At 51.5% G+C, this 21,105-nt stretch overlaps 1 protein-coding gene across 2 annotated transcripts; it reads right to left on the bottom strand.

Annotated features, from left to right (window-relative positions):
* Nucleotides 1-1,091: 1,091 nt before the first annotated feature.
* On the bottom strand, nucleotides 1,092-20,631 carry IFT27 (intraflagellar transport 27). 2 transcript variants are annotated; one of them, XM_082636156.1, is made up of 7 exons: nucleotides 20,216-20,631; nucleotides 13,007-13,086; nucleotides 12,620-12,679; nucleotides 10,927-10,986; nucleotides 8,826-8,943; nucleotides 7,791-7,900; nucleotides 1,092-1,314 (listed from the first exon to the last, which is right to left on the bottom strand). In XM_082636156.1, exons 1-7 carry the CDS (start codon nucleotides 20,247-20,249, stop codon nucleotides 1,216-1,218), a joined length of 561 nt encoding a protein of 186 aa, XP_082492282.1. In that variant the 5' UTR covers nucleotides 20,250-20,631; the 3' UTR covers nucleotides 1,092-1,215. The 2 variants fall into 2 exon arrangements, with proteins under 2 accessions (XP_082492282.1, XP_082492283.1); XM_082636157.1 differs by lacking the exon at nucleotides 1,092-1,314 and adding an exon at nucleotides 3,978-4,553.
* Between the last annotated feature and the right edge of the window lie 474 nt (nucleotides 20,632-21,105).

Raw genomic sequence — 21,105 nt, forward strand, 5'->3', positions numbered from 1 at the left:
TGGCCGATGCCCTTCATGTTATCTCACTTCTCACAGTGACCTCAAGGGGCAACCGAGCCATCACCTCCTCCTCCTCCCGGCCAAGCTCAGGTGGACGCAGGGGGGCGGCAGCTGTGGGCCGGGCTCTGGCGTCCATGATTCTGACTCTGGTTCCTCATTTGTAAAAGTGGGGCAGCGAGACTCCACGTTGTAAGGATTAAATTAGCTGATATGTGTAATGTGCTCAGCTCATGTAGAGACATGGCAGGTCATAAACAGCAACCAGAGTTAATTTCCATTATGACTGCTATCACTGGGACAGACCCAGAATCTGCCTACCGCCAAAGCCAGCACCCTGCACAGCACCCCAACTCCCACCAAGAGGGGGACTGAGAGAGGGTGATGACCCTCTGGGGCCCTGGAGCTGAAAGAAACTGGACCCCCGGGTGAGGGTGACAGACAGAGGCAAGCTTCAATGCCAGACCTTGGCCCGCAGCCCTGAGGTTAGGGGACAATGAGCAACTTCCGTGGGTCTTTAATCAGGGGAGTGAAATGATGAAAGTGGTGTTTTAGGAAGATTAATCTGGCAGCAGAGACAGGATGGAAAACAGTCAAGCTCAGTGCAAAGAATTATGACTGCTTCCCGGCTTGCTGAGAGGAGGGTCATTAAAGGAAAGTGGCCTCATTCTCGGCTCCCTGGGTGCCAAGTTCAGGGTTCCCGGCAGCTGGGAGGGGCTGGGTCTTTATCAAGAAGAGGTACCCAGGGCAGCCGGCAGAGGGCACTGTTTTGCAAAGGGACAGTAGTCATCACCAGGGAGCTCTGGCTAAGGAGCAAGGTGGACAGCGGGACAGGCAGCAAAGTCGAATCTGCTAGAATAAGGAGAGGGCCATCAGCCCCCTGGCCATGTGGCAGATTCCAGGCTGAGCACCTCAACTACGGCAAGTTGTGGGGTGGGCTCTTGCGGGGAGGTCCTTCGGGGAGGGCAGGACACCCACTGTCACAAGCACCAGCTCCCACCACTGGAGGCTGCTCTGGAAGCAGCAGCCAAAGTGTAAAATGGCACCAGGGCTGCCCCGACCAAGAACGGAATGAGCTGCTGCTTCTCCATTTTTCTCATTTTATTTAAAGCTGTCACGATAGATTGGAAGGATCCAGGCAACTCTATCTTCTCCCATCTCCCGAGGAGACGGAGCCCGCGGCCAGGTTCCATCGCGGGGAATGGTCCAGCCAGCCCCTCACACCAGCGCCTGGAAAACCTCCAGCTTCTCCTGGTACAGGTGGTGAAACTGCTTGGCCAGGTAGTGGAAGGGGGCTTTGTAGTTTTCCATCTCCTTCTGGAGAGACAAATTGAAGACGTCGGTTGGTTGGTTTTAGGACTGTCACAGAGAGCTGGCATCGCCCACTCTTCCCTCCTGCCAGGTGCTCCGCCCTCTGCCCCAACTTCTTCCCACCACCCCCACCACTCAGGGCAGCTACTACCATTCCTCCCGTTTTACAAGAAGGAAACTGAGACGTGGAGAGGTTGAGGTCACGTGCCGAAAGCCACACACTTGCCCGTGATGGAGCTGGGTCTGAACCTAGACCTGTTCCTGCAGAGCCTGTACTTTTAGCCACTCTTGCTCTGTGTGTGACGGGATGTTAAAATGAGACTCTTTCTTGCTTAGTTTTGACTGAGGCCCCAAAGGTCAAAGCAAAACAACAGATGGCAAGGACCTCCACACTCTGGAGGGAGGACCAGACAGGATGGAGGTCAGGGAGTGCTGTGGCATTTACCCCAGGATGCGGGTGCTTCTCCCTCATCCTGAGGTCAGTGGGAGGGTCCCAAGAGGAAGCCTGCAGCCCGGGGACCTAGGCCAGTGCTGGACCCGGGCCTGGGAAGCATCAAGGTGAGGCTGGGGTTGGCTGTCTAGATGGCCAAGCAGGAGAGGGCAGACGGGGGATGGCCCGCAACGCCTCCTCTGTCAAACTGGGGCTGCAGCAACGCTTCCCTGGACCGGCAGCGGGCCCAGCGGAGGCCCAGCCTGGAGCTGTATTAAAGGGACTCCGCGGGGACAGCCTCCAGGAGGGTGATGGGTCCCAACCAGAATGGGCGGCCCGGAATTGAGATTGCAGGAAAGGTGAGGAGGTGCCACCTGTGAGGTGGAAGCCGCAGGGGAGACAGCACCCCTGCTGGGGGCAGGGAGGGCATCTCTGACACCTGGCAAGTCCAGAGGGGCCACAGCAGGTCCCAACAGAAGTGAGCTGGTGCGGAAGCACAGGTCCAGAAACACAGATGCAGCAGCCTGGCCCTGCTTCCCACAGCAGGCTCAGGAGGCGAAGCTGACTTTACGAATTTTGACAGTCACTCAGGACTGGGCATTTTAATAAGTGAAATAATGAATAATTTTGTGACTAAACGTGACCAAAGGATTTTTTTTTATTATCTGAGAGAGATCAGAAAAGTTCTGGAACTTGCCCTAGATTTTCTTCATCTGGTAGGAAGAACCAGCCCTATAGGGTGAGCCTGACAGGCTCTGGGAGAAAGAAAATGGTACCCTCTCCACTTAGCTATCGTTTCTCACTCTCTCTGTGTGCATCCATGGGTATTTAAAATTTTTTTAAAGAAATAAGTTGGCAGAAGAAAGCACCCACTACTTTCAAGACAGTAGCTCAAACTATGAATGCACAAGAACCTGTTTTCAAACAATCCGTAGCTGGTGGCAAAAGTGCAGCCTTGATAAGAGGTAACGAAATATCCCCAACAAAACGGAAGGATTTCCAAACCAAAGGATGGAACAAAGTCATCAAGCTCAGTGCCTTTGTTTTATAGACAGCAGTCTGGGGCCCAGGGGTGCAGTGGCCCAGCTGGTTTACGCAGAGCCCAGTCTAGAATTCAGATGCCCCAAATTTGAGAAGAGCAGCCTTTTCACTCTGCCAGCTGGGGTGACAGAAGCGCGCAAAAGGAAACCAGTTCCTGCAGAAAGTTACCGGACTTCCTGTCCCAAAAGTGGAGGAGACAAGTCACCAAGAGCAGAACCAGAGGTGGCAGTGCTGAGAGGGTGCTGAGAAATGAGAGGACAGCTGGTGGCCCAGACGAGTGTCTATACTCAACTCATGACTGCCAAGGACCGGAAGGCTGTCACTCTTCAGCCGGACATAAGAAGAATAACTCAGTTATATTTGCAAGACACTTTTGACTGTACAGAGCATAACATCCTAGGCTATGCCAAAGTCAAATAGCAAAACGTTACGTCGGTTGCAAGTATAGTTAAGCATTGAATGGGAAGAGAATGAGGCCTGCAAAGCACATGCACAAGGATTTCTAACTGAATCTGAAAGCTCTTGAAAGCCAGATCTTCGGAGAACGCAACATAAAAAGTGGGGAATTCAATGGAGGCAAGTCTCTTTATACACACGGAGTGCTCCTGAAATAGCAGATGTAAACAGAACCATTTTCCAAATGCATTAGGAAGGCTTGCCAATGATAGGAACCCTTTTGTTAAATGATGAATCATAATCTTGCTGACATAGTTTGACAGCTGTAGAGTAGGTCTGCTTTGCGTGAAGAATCTTTTAGAGCAGGCTCAGACTAGTGCTTAATCTGGCCTAGAATTCTGCCCCTGAGACTCCCAAAGTAGGCTCTGTGGGAGGCCAGAGCCCCTTCTAGAAGGTTATCAAGCTGGACAGGCTGGCCTGTGTTCTAGTTCTGGTTCCACTGCTCGTTAGCTGGGCAACCAGGGAAAGCAACGCAGTCTTTCTGAGTCTGTTTGTCATCAGTAAGATATGGACAGCAGCAGGACTGTTGGAAGCCTAAATAGATAATGTGTACAAGACACTTAGCACACAGTAGGTGCTCAACAAACATCAGTTCCCTTCCCCTCACCTTCCTGCAAGGGAAGCCATCCCTATGGATCTTTCCTGAACTCGCTTTTATTTAATACTGTCCAACTTCTTGCAGTAATAAACAATGCATTTTAAACTTTTAACTGCTGTTTAAAGAAATGCTTTTAAATTTTTTGGTGTGAAAATGTCAAATATTGAGGGGTGTTAGAAAGTCAAAGAGAAACCACAAAGACCTCGAATAGCCAAAGTAATCCTGAAAAAGAACAAAGTTGGAGGCATCACATTTCCTGATTTCAAACCCTATTACAAAGCTATAATAATCAAAACAATACGGTCCTGGCATAAAAACAGACACGAAGCCCAATGGAACAGAATTGAGAGCCCAGAAATAATTGCCCCACATATATGGTCATCTAATATTTGACAGTAGAGTCAGGAATACTCAATGGAGAAAAGATAATCTCTTCAATAAATGGTGCTGGGAAAACTGGATATTCACATGCAAAAGGATGAAACTGGATCCCTATTTTACACCTCCCAGAAATTAACTCAAAATGGATTAAACACTTGAACTTAAGACCTGAAACCAAAAAAACTCCTAGAAGAAAACATTGGGAAAAAGATCCTTGTCAGTGGTTTTGGCAATAATTTTATGAATATGACAACAAAAGCATAAATCAATAAGTGGGACTACACCAACCAGAAAGCTTCTGCACAGCAAAGGAAACCATCAACAAAATGAAAAGGCAACCTGCAGAGAGAAAGTATTTGCAAACCACACATCTGATAAGGGGTTGGTATCCAAAATATACAAGGAATTTGTGCAACTCAACAGCAAAAACAAATACTCTGATTAAAAAATGGGCAAAGGACGAATAACAGATATTTTTACAAAGAAGATATTTGAACGGCCAACAAGTACATGAAAAGGTACCCATAATTATTAACCATCAGGGAAATGCAAATCAACCACAATGAGCTATCACCTCACACCTGTGAGGATGGCTATCATCAAAAAGACAAGAGGTAAGTGTTGGTAAGGACGTGGAGAAAAGGGAACCCTTGTGCACTGTTGGTGGGTATGAACATTGGTGCAGCCACTATGGAAAACAGTATGGAGGTTCCTCAAAAATTAAAAATAGAGCTGCCATATGATCCAGCAATCCCACTTCTGAGTATGTAACCAAAGGAAACGAAATCACTTCCTTGGAGATAGCTGCATCCCCATCTTCACTGCCACGGCAACAGTCATGACAGTAGTCAAGACATGGAAACAACCTAAGTGTACACTGAAGAATGAATGGATAGGGCTTCCCTGGTGGCGCAGTGGTTGAGAATCTGCCTGCCAATGCAGGGGACACGGGTTCAAGCCCTGGTCTGGGAAGATCCCACATGCCATGGAGCAACTGGGCCCGTGAGCCACAACTACTGAGCCTGCGCATCTGGAGCCTGTGCTCCACAGCAAGAGAGGCCGCGATAGTGGGAGGCCCGCGCACCGTGATGAAGAGTGGACCCCGCTTGCCACAACTAGAGGGAGCCCTCGCACAGAAACGAAGACCCAACACAGCCAAAAATAAAATAAATAAATAAATATTAAAAAAAAAAAGAATGAATGGATAAAGACAATGTGGTACACACACACACACACACACACACACACGAATACTATTCAGCCATAAAAAAGATGGAAATCCTGCTACTTGTGACAACGTGGATGAACCTTGAGAGTATTATGTTAAGTGAAATAAGCCAGCCGAGAAAGATAAATATTGTTGTGTTCTCACTTATGTGTGGAATCTAACAAAAAACAAACTCAGAAACAGAGAGTAGACTGGTGGTTGTCAGGGGCGGTGGGGATGGGGGTGGGAGAAACGGGTGAAAGTGGTCAAAGTTTTAAAATGAGTATGTTCTGGGGATGGGATTATAAAGAAAAAAGAAAGTCAAATGGCCATGTAGGTATCTCCTTTAGGTCTGCAGGACAATTATGGCTGCATTTAGAAAGAAAGGAGGAGATGGGCTTGGTGTCAGGACTTGGCTGCGTCTCAAATGGCATTTGGTTATGTCTCCTTTTTAATTACAGCTTTCTTAACCGAGCTGCGGGTGCTGCTTTTGTTGGCATCAACTCAGTGGGGGACTAGTTAACTTGCACAGTTAATACCAAGCGCTTAACTGCAGCCTCGTCAGACATCATTTATACCCTCCCGTTTCAATCGTGTAGTGGCAAGCACCTGACCAGAGTTTAAACATGCAGCCCAGTGGCCTTTGGGGATGGAAGTGTTGGGAGTGGGTGTGAATTTCTGAGTTCCGTCAAGAGCTCCAGGGAACGTGGGATATTGGGGTAAGGAGGCAACTTCATAAATGTGAATGGAGGAGGGGGGAATAGGAAGATACTGTTTGCTGTGGGTGGTACAGCTTACTGCTTTGCTCAAAGGCGTCCTGCATACAAGATGGGCAACCCTCTATATAGTAAAAGCCTGCTAATTGGAACTTCACTAATTTAGCATTTGTGATCATTGGACCAGAGGCAAAACTGACATTTATCTCTGCACAATCTAGCAATACAAGGATTTAGTGAGTAATAATAGCATAAATGAGATGACTAGAGGGAATGTTTATATTTAAGAAAGCTAACATTGACTGAGCGTTTCCTATGCCTCAGACTTCGGGCTAAGTGTTTTTATATTCACCATCTGACTTAATTCTCATATTTATTACTCAATGAGGGATATATTTTACTATCCCCACTTTATAGGTGAAGGACCTGGGGCACCAACAGGTTAAGTAACACACCGAGCGGCCCACAGCTAGTCCTGCAATTCACCGTCGGAGGTCAGAGCACCTGCCTGCACTCGCTCCTTTCCCTAAAGAAGCATGCCGCTTTGAGGGGGTTTAAGAAATTCACATCCATACAGCAACTGAATAGCAGCATTGGCCAAATTTCACAGATGCAACAACAAGAGTGCCTGTGGCTTAAGGAGAGTTTGAGTAGAAAACGACCTCAGGGCTATTTATTAACTAGCGCACTGACTCTCTGGGAGGACCAAGGAATCAGTCGGGGCCAGAGGCCACAAGGCCAGGAATGAAGTCCAAGTTACCACCAGGGATGTTTCAGGCTGTGCCAGACATGGCAAGTCTCCCCAGCAACCCCAGGAAGGGGCACTGCGGCTGGCACCTTGGTCCCTGCTGGCTCTGAAGTGGGTGTTTCTGGGCGGCTCCCGCAGGGGGGTGTCTTCACTTGACCCCCTTCCACAGTAGCACACGAGTGTTTCTGATTGGTGTAGCCTGGGTCACGTGCCTGCACCCTGGCTGCAGGGAGGCTGGGACCTCAGAACTCCCCACGTAGGAGGGAGCTTCCCACAATACCGTGAACATGCCCAAATCATGGTTATCGGGTACTGAAGGGGCCGGGAACAAACCCCTCTGACCGTCCCCCTTCCCAAGGTTCTTGATGAATAGACCAGAGGACACTCTATGGCCTGGTGTCACCCCGGGGCTGCGGCAAGGTAGGGGCAGGGAGCACGGGAACCAGAAGTCAGAGATCCTAGTCCTGGCTCACCCCTTCGTGAGTCAACGTGATGCACGGGCCAGTCACTTCACCCCAACACAAAGTGGGGAAGGGGGGCCAGCTCCTGGATCATGGGGCTGATTCTGAGAGTCTATGAAATAATGTGCCAACAACACCGTTACCCAAGATGTCTCATGCCAACATCAAGTGTCACAGTAACTGAACACAATACACTTGTGTTTCTTACTAATTGAGATCCAGCTTTTCCCAGGGCTGGCTGGCTGGCTGATCTGCTTGTTTGTAACACACGAGTGACTCTTGCTATACTGAGAAGAGATCTTGGGCTAAGGATGTAAACATCAGCTCCAAATTAGGCTCTGCATATGGTGGACTAACAACTCGATGCATGTGAGGTCATGTGAAAAACCGCTTCCAGCCGAGGTCTGCTCCAGACTTGGCTACGGTGCAGGCGGAAATACTTACCACGGATGTTTCAAAGCATTCCAGGCCTTGGCCCAGTGCCCATGCCCGGGTCTGGGCCGACTCCACCACTCGCCTGCTGGCCAGGTCTGTCTTGTTCCCCACCAGTACACCTACTCGAGAGAAACAATCGGAGCATCGCATTTAACCGTGGCCGTCTGGGAGGACAGCTGGAGAGATAAAAGAGCAAGCAGCCTAATTTTGAGGTGTGTAAAACCTCATCTGAGAGGGGCTCCCTGATCCGAGGTGATGAGCATGACCAGAGACCCTGCACCGACCCTGCACGGGCCCCCGAGGGCCGCAGCAGAGCGGGAGGCCGGCGCTTTGTACTTGCAGCTTTCGCTCAGCCCCTCTGCTAGACCTCCTGGGTACCTGTCCGCCTCCTCTCCCTATGGCTGCAAACCGTGAAGGCGAGGACCAAACTGATGTGAGCATTTGCGATCATTCCTAGCTCATGGAGCAAACTTTCAAAATGCTCATTAACACTAATCTGAGGGCTGGGCTCAGCATCAGGCACTCAGGGGTAATTTGGTTCTGTTGCCAGCTGCATCCGCTGTGGCTAATTTTTGAGCCTGTCTCTGGAGATCGCTTTCCCTGGTCTCTAATGAGGAGAATTTGTTGATCTCACATAGGGATGAAAAATAAACTGATTGAGAGCATTCAGAAGTGAGAACGGGCCCTGCATGTTTACTGGTGCCCCACATACAGGAGAAAATGAGGACTGCTTCCCTGGGGTTAGCTTTCCGGAAATAACAACTCATATTCCTATCACAGCACCTTCCCCCTTATTATCTTGAGTCACCCCATAACCGTGTCAGGGGGGCGTCAGCAGGCCCATTTTACAGACTCACAGAGGTGGGGCAACTCACTGAGCTTTCCGTGGTTGCTGAGGCAGAGCCAGGGTATGGTCTAGACCATCACACTCAGAGACCAGGGCACCCTTTTTCTGCACCCACAGCCATGTCTGCAGTGACCCTGTGCCCTTGAACTTGAAGGTCAGAGGTGCTGCTGGAAACCCCGGATGCCTGCAGCTCGTACCTGGGAGGGTGGCGCCTGGAATCTGTGACCGAGCCTTCTCCAGCCACTTGCTGCAGTTGGTGAAGGACTGCTCGTTGGTCACGTCGTAGACGAGACACAAGACGTTGGGACTCTCCCACTGTGCAAGGGGGACAGGATGGGGACACGTCACTGACAGCGAAAGTGACTTCTAGACTGGGAGGAAATGTGGCCTTCTAAGGGAAGGGACACGTGGGCAGAGGGAAGTGAAAAATTCTAAAGGGGATGTGAATCAGAAAACCGAGCCACATCCACAGAAGAAAGCGATACACCCACAGGAATGAATGGGAGGGCTGGGCGAAGTGGCGGGGAAGGCCTAGGTCCGGGATGGTGATGGCGAGGGCAATAGCTCGCATTCGTGCCAGGCTCTCTGCTGGGCATTTTCTGTGCATCATCGTGAAACCTCCCAACTTTGCAGGGCTGGTCTGAAGATCCCGACCGTGTAGCTGAAGAAACTGAGTTCAGAGAGGGTAACTGACTTGCCCAGGTCACACAGGCTTTAAACACCAGGGCGGGGCTGAGGCTTTTCTCTACCCAGAAACGCTTTGCCTGCCCCGGTTCCATTAACTCATTCTTCTACTCATTCTCATAGAAGGCCCACTATTATGCAAGGTGATATGCTTTTCTGCTTTGCAGGCCTGAAAGAGCATCCTTTTTTCATTAGCCACTCACTGGAAGCTGGTTTGCTTACATTTTCCTAATAAGGGCCGGCTTTTCAAAAGGCAAAGGGCACTTTCTGCTTCTCCTGCAGTGTATCAGCCCTAATCCAAACCAGACCAGCAATTGGACAGGGTTCGCTGCCCCAATTAAGAACCAGGGCTATGCTCTCAGGGGCTGGTGCCTTCAGGGGCTGCTCAGACTCCTGGGCCATCCTGCTGCCTGGCACAGGGCCGCGGGGCAGCCCTGCTTAGGCTGTGAGGTTAGTCTTGGTGCGTGTGACTCTTGGCGATGCCCTGGTCTCTGGGGACCCCCATTCTGCACAATTAGAGCCTGGTTCATCTCTGGGGTGTTGTCACCTCCCAGGGTGTGAGGGAGAATCCTTTTCCCTCCAGCTGTCCTTGGAAGGCCAGCCCAGAATTGGCTCTGGAGGCTTCACCCTCCTGCCCCTGAGGCAACACTGGCTCCCCTCCTGGAGGTGCCCAGGATGGGAGGAGCTTGGACTAAACTGATGATCCCTTCACACCTTCACTCCACAGACTACAGAGCTCTAGCTAGAGTCACACTGACCACTCCTGTGCACATGCAGGAGAGACCTCCCTCCTCCAGGCCCCAGTGAGGGGACCCAGCATGGGCAGCGTGTGACCCTGACTTGTCCAGACACATCATCTCCTTTGCTGGGCAGCGCCAGACAGTGTACATGGGAGCCGCGTGGGAAAACACCAAGAACTGATGCGTGAGGTCAGCCCTGTGTGAAATTACCATCATTAGATCTATTTCTCTTAGGCGAAAAAAAAGGGTGGCAGCAAACAGTTTCTATTAAAATGTAGCTGTTCTCGGAAAGGCAGGGGAGGGCTCTGGAGATCTCAGACCTTCTAAGTAGCTCACTGGCCCACATTAGCGGAGCGGTTACCTTGGAAGGTACAGCAAGCTGGATCCTAAGAGGAAGGCTGGGGGCAGCAGGGGCAGGTCCCAGAGCAAACCTAGGTGGGACCAGGGGGTGGGCTGGGAAGGTGAGCCTCACTGTGGGGCCTCTAGGGCACCCCCTAGCGGGGAAGGAAATCTTTGCTCCAGACCCAGGAGGTGGAGGAGGGCTGAAAGAACACCCCCAGGAGGGGGTTGCTCCAGAGAAGGGAGGCCCCGGAGTGGAGGGCTGCGAGGACCGAGGTGCACAGCTCTGGGGCATTGGGAGCCAGCCACTCCAGGGCTGGGGGGAAGCAATCACGAATCACATGCAAGAGCTGCTCCTACCTGCCAAGGGGCCACAAACCCCAAGGCTGGGAGGAATGCCCCTTACAGGACGTTGCCATGGTAGCTTCTCCTGGTGGCTGTAGTGAAGTGAAATTTCTGTGAGGGCATTGTTAAGGGGCAAACCTTTGGAAGGAGGTGGTTGTGATTGTTAGGAAAAAGACTGAATGCTACTTGCCAATTTATCCAGCATTTCAGAAAACAGCTCCTTGCCGGCCGAGTCAAGAATGAAGAGTTCCTGGAATCAGAAAGACAGGTCCCAGGAAAGCCTACACACGGGGAAACCCCTGGCTGCAAATCCCCGATAGGACTCCCAGCGCACCTTCGGGGTGACACACGCAGGCACACGTGCACACACATTTGTCTTTTGGCCAAGGCACGAGGAAGACGGTGGGAGGAGGAACGAGCTCAAGTACAATGGTTTCCCACCCCAACTGGCTCTTTCTGGGTGGCATCTCACCTCTCCTAACCCCGAGTGCAAAAATACCGGGAACAAGCTGACTTCCCACCTGGCAGAACAGAATGCTAGACAGGCTGACAAGTGCGCTGTTTTCCAAAAGGTCATTCTGCACTTTGTTAACCAAATTGATTTTCAAATCTTAAAACGATCCTTTTTAAAGGAGGTCACCGAGGAGGCCTGGGGAAGGCATTTAAAGTAGGACAGTCTGTCATGGTTCTGGATCGCTGAGGTGTGATTCTAGCAGAGGGCGCAGGACGACCCTTCCTGCCCGTGTCCGAACCTTCACCGGCCCAGGTGAGAGCCCCTCCCCAATGCTGCCATTCCAGGAAGTCTCCCCTAATTGCCCCATTAATTTCCCGCTGGCTCTGGCCTCTGGCACACGCTGTCTGAAGGTCAGCGACCTCCTTTGCTTTGCACACTGGTTGTTGGTGCATTCATCTTATCCCTTCTCACTGTATCCGAGGTACTTAAAATTGCTTTTTGCTCATGGACCTCTTTAAGAATCTAGCAATTCTTAAGACTTCTCTCCAGAAAAGCACATGCAAACCTAGCATCTTGCAATTCAACTTCAAGGGTCGAGGCTTCCCACAGAGGGACCCAGGTTAGGAACCTCAATACTCGGTAAGTTCTGAGGGTAAGACCCAGAGCCCAGTCTTCCTCACTTCCTCTTCCTTATCCCTTCCATACAATGCTTCCCGTGTTCCCCCCAGCCTGTTCCTGAATGCTCAGACAAGTCTAGGCCAAGTCCTGGCACTTGTAGGTAGTTAGTCAGACATGAGTGGGTCTCGCCCCATCCTGGACGGGGTCATCTTCCCCTCCCCAACCTGGACACTAGTGATCAGAACCCACCCAGAGATCCTCCCTCTTCTAGTCAAGGACCACCAGCCTTATCAGAACTAAGCAAGATAAACCGACCAGCACAGGTCGGTGCAGGTGCACCAAGACCTAAAAGGTGCCTCAAGGTAACCTGGGGTTCATTATGCCGTATGTGTAATACATTAGCATTGCGGTTTGGGTGCTCGTGCGCAAAGCGCCTGTCCCCTAGGAGAAAAGTTACGGAACCTAAAGCTGTCAATCAACTTGTCAGTCAAATGACGCAGGACACAGGGAGGGACCACCACTCTACAAAGCCCAGCCCTACCCCACTGCGGGCTGCTTCTGGTTTCCAGACAGCCCACTCTCATTCTTTCTTGGGAGTGTACTTTCACTCTGCTTAATAAAACTCTGAGTACTTAAAACCGTTCTATGTCTCTTGACTGAAATCTTTCCCTTGGGAAGGCAAGGACTGAGGAAATCGCTGTCCCCGAGGTGAGAGCACTGCCTCTCTCCCAGGGAGGACGACAGTGACCACGGAGCCCTCGGGCGCAGCTGGGGCAGCACTGAGCCCCCTTGGGGCGAGGGCACCACTCACCACACTGTCCCCTGTGTCAGGGACTGGCACTGTCTTCACCACCAGATCCACCCCTGTTGTCTGTGGAGGCAAAGGGAGAACACGCACGTCAGGGGTCCCAAGGGGACGCATGTCCCCGGCTCAAGTGTCTGTGCTCTGGACTCACTTCTGGTGTGGACGTCAGAGAGGCTCTAGTCTCGTCCAACCCCCTGCCCACGAGCGAGCTGTACACGGTGACCAGCCGACCACCGGCCAGTCTGCTCCACACACTGCCCCGTGCCCCGTGGCTTATGGCCATACGGTCAGGCCTCTTAGGGCTTCTTAAGGACATTTGGAAAGTCACTGCCCCAGGGTTATCTGATCACTTGTCTTTAAGCCTCCGCCAGGCCTACGACGCCCACATCTCACCAGGGTGTAGTTCTTCTGGAAATGGGCTCCGTCACTGCGGAAGATCTGGGCCAGGGCGGTCTTGCCCACTGTTGGGTCTCCTGTGAGGTCAGAGTAAAAGAAAAACACCACTTTCATCCTAAGCTGACTGGAGGCTCTCCCATTCCAGAACGCTGGTCTAGAAACCGAAAACCTCAATGAGTTCTCAGGGAAAAGGTGCTTGATTCTCATGGGAACTTGCTCCGGGGTCGCTGGCAGGGCAGCAGGTCCTGAGACCGATCTTCCAAACCCATGACGGCCAGTCTCTTTTCTTCCGGGCTAATCCTTTCATCTACAAAAACCCACCCAGAAGGTAACAGAGCTGAAGGAGGGCTTCTGAGCACTGGAAATAGAACTGACACTCTTCCACTGAAACACACCCGATGGGGAAAACCTGTCCCTTTCAAACTTGAAATTACTTTGAAGTCTTGAAGGTAAGGAAGTGTGACCAGGTACAGACTTACAGGCTCAGCTCCCTAACGGAATCACTTTGAGTTTACAGCGTCCATCCTGAGAATCCTGCGTACTTTTCTGGGGTGGGGGGGAGAGGGGGAGAGTTGGGTGGGTTTCTACATTTAGGAGAAACAAAACGTCAGGGGCTACATTTGCCATCCTGAAGCCCATTTCCAAGTGACATTTTCCACCTCCACCTCCTGGTAACCCATGTGCGACCACTGCGGGCCCATCTTCCCAGGGCCTCTCCTCTAAGTCTATCGGCAACAGCCACTGGCTCCTCTAAGCCCGTCTCATACCCACCGGCTCCATCTCCTCGGCTTTCCTTTGTTAGTGAAGAGCCCCACAAACTGGTACCTGGAAACTAAAGATCTATGTCACAGTTTCATGTCTGAGACCTGGACCTTTCACAAGGTGGTCATGGGGAATTTATTCTGGAGTTCCTCCCGGGCCCCCAAGGGTGCTGGACGCTCTCTGTGCCCGTCCTTAATTCTCCTGCACCCTCCCCACGTCCCCACCGGTGGCTCTGCGTGGCTTCCTTTGATACCACGCTGTGTTCATCTGCAAGACCTTTTCCACCTTGAGAATCTCACGCTGATTCTCCCTCCGTCACCCAGCGCCCTGGCAGAACACCCGTCTGCTGCTTTCTCACCCCCTTGATCCTCAGCAAAATCACCGCGCTCGCATCCTTCTGCCTTGCGTCCCTTGATGCAATCGTCTCACCTTCACCCCGTTTTACAGGCGGCTTCAACTCGCCTCTTTACTTGACTCCTCGACAGCCAGCCACTCTGTTCACTTTTCAGTTTTGACTTTTCCCACCTATAATTTTCTCCTGTGAGACAATTATTTGCCGACTCGTGGCGTTTCATTTCACGTTAACGCCTCCAGGTCTGAGTGACCTAGTCAGGTCTTGCTTTTCTGTTTGCCACCACTTCTTTTTTTTTTTTTGCGGTACGCGGGCCTCTCACTGTTGTGGCCTCTCCCGTTGCGGAGCACAGGCTCCGGACGCGCAGGCTCAGCGGCCATGGCTCACGGGCCCAGCCGCTCCGCGGCATGTGGGATCTTCCCGGACCGGGGCACGAACCTGTGTCCCCTGCATCGGCAGGCGGACTCTCAACCACTGCGCCACCAGGGAAGCCCCTGCCACCACTTCTTAGAAGGGAACCAACACGGGTTGAGCCTCTGTCGTGGAGCCATTCATACAATCTCATTCGCTCCTTCCCAGCTCCCAGGTCCCAGGTCCCAGCCTCCACCCCCTGCCGGGGACTATCATTAACCTCATTTGACAGATGAAGATACTGAGGCTCAGAGGAGCTGGGTAACCTGCCTAGGATTCCAACATCGCCCTCTCTCCGCCAGATCCCACTCCTCTCCTAGAGCTCAGGGACCCTTCTGACCCATTTCTAACACTGCCCCTGCAAGTCCTCATCCCCGCAGCCTTCCGGGACACGGGGGGTGGGGTGGGGGACCGTGGGCTGGACTTTCACTGGGTACCCACCCATCTCAGGGCAAACAGAGCACGTCTCGTGCAATGACTGCATCCACCCTCCCGACTTCAATTTTGCTTCTGAATCGGGTTGGAAATTGGCCCTTCCCGCTTGTGAAATTCCCCACAGATCTGTTCAGGTTAATGTCATAACACTTGCTTCCGACTGTCAGTTAGAGTCACCCACACTTCTGGAAAACCTCCTGTGTCGGCTGAAGAGGGACCCGAGTGAGCCCAGGACGGGGAGACCACTGATACAACACATGTGCAGGGCAACAAAATGACAAGTGCAAATTCAAAGAGCACAAGCTGAGAATCGAGGCGTCTGAGGGTGCAGGGAGGAGAGAAGCTGATGAGGGGTTTCATCAGCGGGGAGGACTTCCCTGGAGGAGGCTGAGCCCAGGGGTGACGGCGGGGGGTGGGTGCACTGCTTGAGGGAGAGGGTGCCATCTGCGAAGGCACGATGCAAGGTCACCTGTGACCTCATAATCGCCCAGTCCAGTGGTTTTTCCTCAGTTCTCACGCTCCCCAATGCCTCTGAAGGATGAATCGGCTTGAAGCAGCACCCTGCCCCCAGCAGCCCTCTGGCCCCGGTGACCCCGCACCGGCCTGGTCCTCCTGCTGCTCTGCCTGCCTCCCAGATGTGGACACCCCTGTGGGCCTGTCCTTGGTCCTCTGTTCCCATCTACTCGGTCCCACTTACTCTCGTTACCTTGACTGTCACTTCTCGTGCCAGGATCCCTCTCACAAGCGTTGTGTTTCCAGCACCCTGTGGGTGTTTCCACTGGAATGTCAGGCCTTCACCGGATCTCAGTGCCTGCAGCCAGGCTGGGTCCTGAGCAGCCTCGCCCATTTATCTGACTTGTTCTCTTCACCACTCTCGATGTCCCCAGACTTCACCCACAGTCACCTCTGAAGGCTCCTTCTCCTTCCTCCCAAGTCCAGTCAGCCTCCCCTTCCTTCCTTACTTCATTCTCTGTGTCTCCAGCCCGCACTTCCTTTGTTGTCATGACCAACACTGCCCTAGTTACCTCCAACTTCAACCTGGGCTCCTGTCTCAGCCCCAAACCCACCCATCCATGCTCTGCCTTGTGATGCTGGAGCTGGGACTCTGCACACACTTCTCTTTGGCCAGGGATTTCCTGTCAGGCTCTGCCAGTGTCAGTTCAAGAGCAAGACTGGAAGGCTGGGGGTGGGCGGGGGGGGCGGGACTTGCTCCTTCCCCTTTGCTTGCTGTTTCTCTTAGTGTCATCCTAGTGATGGCCTTCACCCAGCAGCAAAGGTTAGTCGCTGCCTCCAACTGTGTTTTGTTTTGTGTTTTTGCACTTCTGGACCAGCCTGAGTGTGCCACCTCAGAGACACCAGCGTCAGTGGGCAGCGTCCCCTTCTCAGAGACCTGCAGCTCAGCTCCCAGCACCCTTCTGCGCTTCGACGTTCTGACGACCTGCCCTCTTCCCTCTCGTCCTGCAGCCCTGGGATGAGGCTCCTTCCTGCAGTTACTCTCTGTGCTACCTGACTGTCCCCTTTTGTCTTTCCAGGCCTCCAGTACCTGTTTAATGAACACCCCACACTAAATCCTCACTGTCGAGATGCCTATGTAGTTTCAGCTTTTTGCCTGGACCCTGCCTCATGTAGCACTTGGTACCAGGAGTGGCCTCAAGACACAGACCCTCAGGATGGTCTGGAATTGGTTTGGCAGTTTCTCACCCTAAACATGGGGCTGAGCTCCTGGCCAGTGGGCAATGGGTCCTAGGGATGGGTGGCACATGCTGGCATCACACACTGGGTACCACCCCAGCCAGGCAGTGCCCCCTCCTCAGAGGTCTGGATCCCAGCTCAGGGTTGGGGGAGGTTCTTCTTCAAGCTTCTGACAACCCTGACCTCCACCCACCAATTGTGTCATCACAACGTTGTCTTCTGGCTTTTTCAGTTCTCCGACACATGCTGAACCAATTCCATGTATTAAACTCTCTCTGTTGAAATGCCTAATGTATTTTCTGTTTTCTTGACTAGGTCTGGACTGAAAACACTTCCCAACTGGCCCTCTCTTTTTGTTTTTCTCCCTGCTCTAACCCACCCTGAGCTTGGCATCAACAGACAGATCTTCATAAAACAGTGCTTTCCTCTGGTGACACTCTCACACAGAGCCTGTCAAAGGATTCTTTCCGCTGTACGCCCCTCCCCACCTTCCAACTCTGTCTCTGACTATACCTTACACAAAATCTGGGCTCTACAGTCCTATTCTCTTGATCCCTGAAAATTCCTCGAAGATAACCTCCTTTCAGGTCACGCTAATCCAAATCCTAATCCTGCCCAGTCTCTGCCAGGCAAAGCTCCAACATGGCCTTCCTGCCCAGCCTCTGAAGGTCGTTTCTCGCTCCTTTGTCTTTACCTGCGTGGGTAGTGCAGCTCACTGTTGGTGGCATGAGACTTGACATCAGAGCAGCCCTCCAGGGAGTCAGATTTATCATCCCATGTCAAGAGGCAGTAAGTACAGCATGGTACTCAGGGCACAGACTACAGCTCCATTGCTTATGAACTGTATGACCTTGGGTCAGTAATCTCTCTGGGCCTCAGTTGCCACATCTGCAAGATGGGGATAACAGCTTTTATCTCATAGAATTGTTATGAGGATTTAATGAGTTAACATGTACAGTGCCTGATATATATTAAGTAATATTTATGTGATTTGGAAGCATATAAAATATAGATAAATGTTAAGTGTTTTTTTCTCTCCATCTGAATCAGAACAATTAGCAGCTGTGCCTTGAGGTATTTCTCTGGGATCAAAGGGCATTCGATTCCTGTTTCTTGCGTTATAAGCTATTATGCACAACTCAGCACTTCCTTGAGTGTGGGGGCTGGCCGGGTTCACCCTTGTACTCCCAGTGCACCTTGCGTGGCGACTAACACATAGTAGGTGCTCAGTAAATATGTGGACTGAATAAGCACTTGAATTATCAGGTCCCTCGGTGACTAGTTATGTGAGAGAAAAAAGGCAGATTGACTCCATTTTAAACAGTCGGGGGACTTCCCTGGTGGCGCAGCGGTTAAGACTTGCGCTCCCAATGCAGGGGGCCCGGGTTCGACCCCTGGTCAGGGAACTAGATGCCACATGCATGCCGCAATCAAGAATTCGCATGCCACAACTAAGGAGCCGGTGATCCACAACTAAGGAGCACACGTGCCACAACTAGGGAGCCCACAAACCACAACTAAGGAGCACACCTGCTGCCACTAAGACCTGGCACAACCAAATCAATAAATTAAATAAATATTTTTTAAAATGTGGTGTTTGTTTTAAAAAATAACATAAAATAAAAAGTTGGCCAGTGAGGGGGCCTGTGTGGTGAGGGTGGGGTGAAGAACGAGGTTTTGATGGGTGGTGGAGGTAGGGCTGTGTGCAGTGATTCACTCTGCTGAGGTCTTTTGGCCCCTGAAAACTTCCAAGAGGAGATAGATACCCTTGAGGCCTCAAAAGGAGGCTTCAGATTGAGGGCTAGGTTGGAGTTCAGGAATGACTTCCCAGGCAGTGGATGAAATCAGGTAAAACTAGTACCTGAGGGTGTGGGTATAAAGAAGGGCAAGGAGTCTCAAGTTGAGGCCTGTGGATGGTAGAGTGTGAGGCTAAGAACAAAGCCCTGGGAATCAGATCACCTGAATCTAGATCCCAGCTCAGCCAAACCCAGCTGTGTGACCCAGGGCAAGTGTCCTAACCTCTCTGGGTCTCAGCTGCCCCATCTGTAGAGGAGAATGACAATAATCCTGACCACACAGGGTTGTTGAGATGACCCGTGGTGAGGGGCTAGCACAGTGCTGACACATAGATGGTGCTCAGTAAGTTAGCCTCGTGATGGGAGTTGATTTAAAAAAGAAATAGGAGAAAGAATAGTCAGAGAGAGAGGTCCATTTAGAAAAAAAAATCTAACTTCAGAAAAAAACGATCCCACCTTATCCATGAGGAAACTGAGGCTCAGAGAAGTGCTTTGTCCAAGAGGACACAGCCAATCTGAAAATCAGCAGAATTAATTTTGTTACACAATACTGCCCCCACTGGTGCTCTGGAAACTAGAGACTGCTCTTGAGAACCATTAATTTCTTTTGCTCAGTATGATCTGATTGACTATGGTCAGTCAACTTTCTGTGTGACCCTTTTATTTCCAAATTGGAAAAGTCATTAAAAATACCATCCTTTTCGGTCTGGAAGAGAGGAATCAGAAAAAGGGATCTCTTTTTCCTCTGCATAATTTCTCACTGCTTCTTTCCCGAACTGGTCAGATAAACCCAGAAAGGTCACAGGTTTCAACAGTAACACAAGTTAAGAATTTTGGAGGTAGGAAGTTAGGAATTTTAGGCCGATCTCGGGGTTGAAATTCTGCCTATGACCTTCCTTCGCTAGGGGGTGACCTTGGGCAAGAAACTTCACCTCAGTGCCTCGGTAAAGTCAGAACAATCCGGCACTTACCCCAAGGTACTACCTACTGTGACAGGATTAAATGAAACGCACGTGCCTGACAAGCAGTAAGGACTCAGGAAAGTACATCTGTGCTCTGTGGTCCCAGGTCCATAATCCAGGCAAATGTTTTTCTAAATGAGCAAGAACACCACAAATATGCATGCCACATAGGCATTCATTCTACAAATATTTATTGAGTACTTACTATGTTCTACATATATGTTCTGGCTGCTTGGGATGTATCAGTCAGCAAAACAAAGATTCCCACTTTTGGGGGATTCAACATTTATGTCCTCCTGACCATGAGGCAGCACTGTAACTTTGGATCTTAAAGTCAACACACATAGCTTTTTGCAAACTCTGGTCAACTGTACCTTACTGTCTCCTATCCCTGTTTGCATAAGATTGGGGTCAGGAAAAAAATCCCATAAGTAAAGACCACCAAAGTCACTGATGCCTAACTCTGGGGTACAGCACCTGGTTTAGTTGAAGCACTTATGGTGTGCTTAGCCTGATTTTCTTAACAAGTCTACTCCTCCTGAGTACAGCTCTAATTGGTGACGGTGGTCTCAGAGTATGACAGGGAGTGAAGGAAGCCACCTGGAGCTACAAATGTGCTCTGGAAGATAATTCTTCCACGCCTAATGAAATTTACTCTATCAGTAATTGCATTAACTCGTCTTTGCGAGAGAGAAAGGGAAAGAGGGTAGACAATTTACATGAACAAAAGCTCTCGACAATTTATGAAGTCTCTGGACTCCGGAGACTGTATTCACCCGCAAGTTTTCAGACTCACCTGCCAGGATGCATTTGGCTGCCAGCTTCACCATGGTAACCAACCACCTCCACGGACCAGACAGAAGAGCGGCTGCTGGAGGCGTTGGTGCCCTGCCTGGGAAGGGGAGTGGGGAGGGCTAGCGCTCAAGGGGCCTGTGGCCGCGGTGGGGACAAGGACAATGGGGCCTGGACCCTCCGGACAGCCCGCGGGGAGGATATCGGGCGCTAGGGTCGCAGCGGGGCGCACAGGAGCGCCAGATGGGGCCAAGTTCAAGGCCTCAGAAGGCAGCCTGGAAGGTGCCAGCGAGGCGATGCGGCTCTCGTACTCGGCCTAGCCCCTGGCAGTGCGGTCCGGGAATAGTGACCCAGCAACCCTCCGGCCGCAAGCACTGAGACATAGGCGCTCTCCAGGAAACCATAGCCCGCCTGCCCCGCCTCCTCATCGTCGTCCTCCTCCTCGTTGACCGTCGATTGGCTGCCATCAAAAGCTCCCACCCCGAAGGCTCACGGAGACCAGTGGGAGGAGGGGGCGCGGCTAACAACATTTCCTCGCAGGATAATTCGTAGTAGTATCTGCTCTTCAAGCTTATCTCGCTTGACTAATAGTTGTAGGAGATGTCAATCATCTCCGCCTCCCGCCCCGGCACAGCCTGAAAGTTCAGGGAAAAGCAGTTCCAACATCGTGTATCCAGAAGCGGTGATAAAAGAAGCTTCCTGATTGGCCAGAGAGTGGCTTGGCCATCTTCGGGAGGAATGGGGACTCGCCGTATCCTCCTGCCCTTCTGGAGGTGGGTTCGCCCACTAAGTGGGCTGGTCGGGAGCGCGGGAGGCTGGAGCGGCGCCTGCCCCGTGGACAAGGTGCCGTTGCCCAGGCGGAGCTTTGAGCTGGTTTAACTTCGCCGCGGTTCT

Source organism: Mesoplodon mirus (genome assembly GCF_964341445.2).
Source record: "Mesoplodon mirus genome assembly, chromosome: 11".
Classification (NCBI taxonomy): domain Eukaryota; kingdom Metazoa; phylum Chordata; class Mammalia; order Artiodactyla; family Ziphiidae; genus Mesoplodon; species Mesoplodon mirus.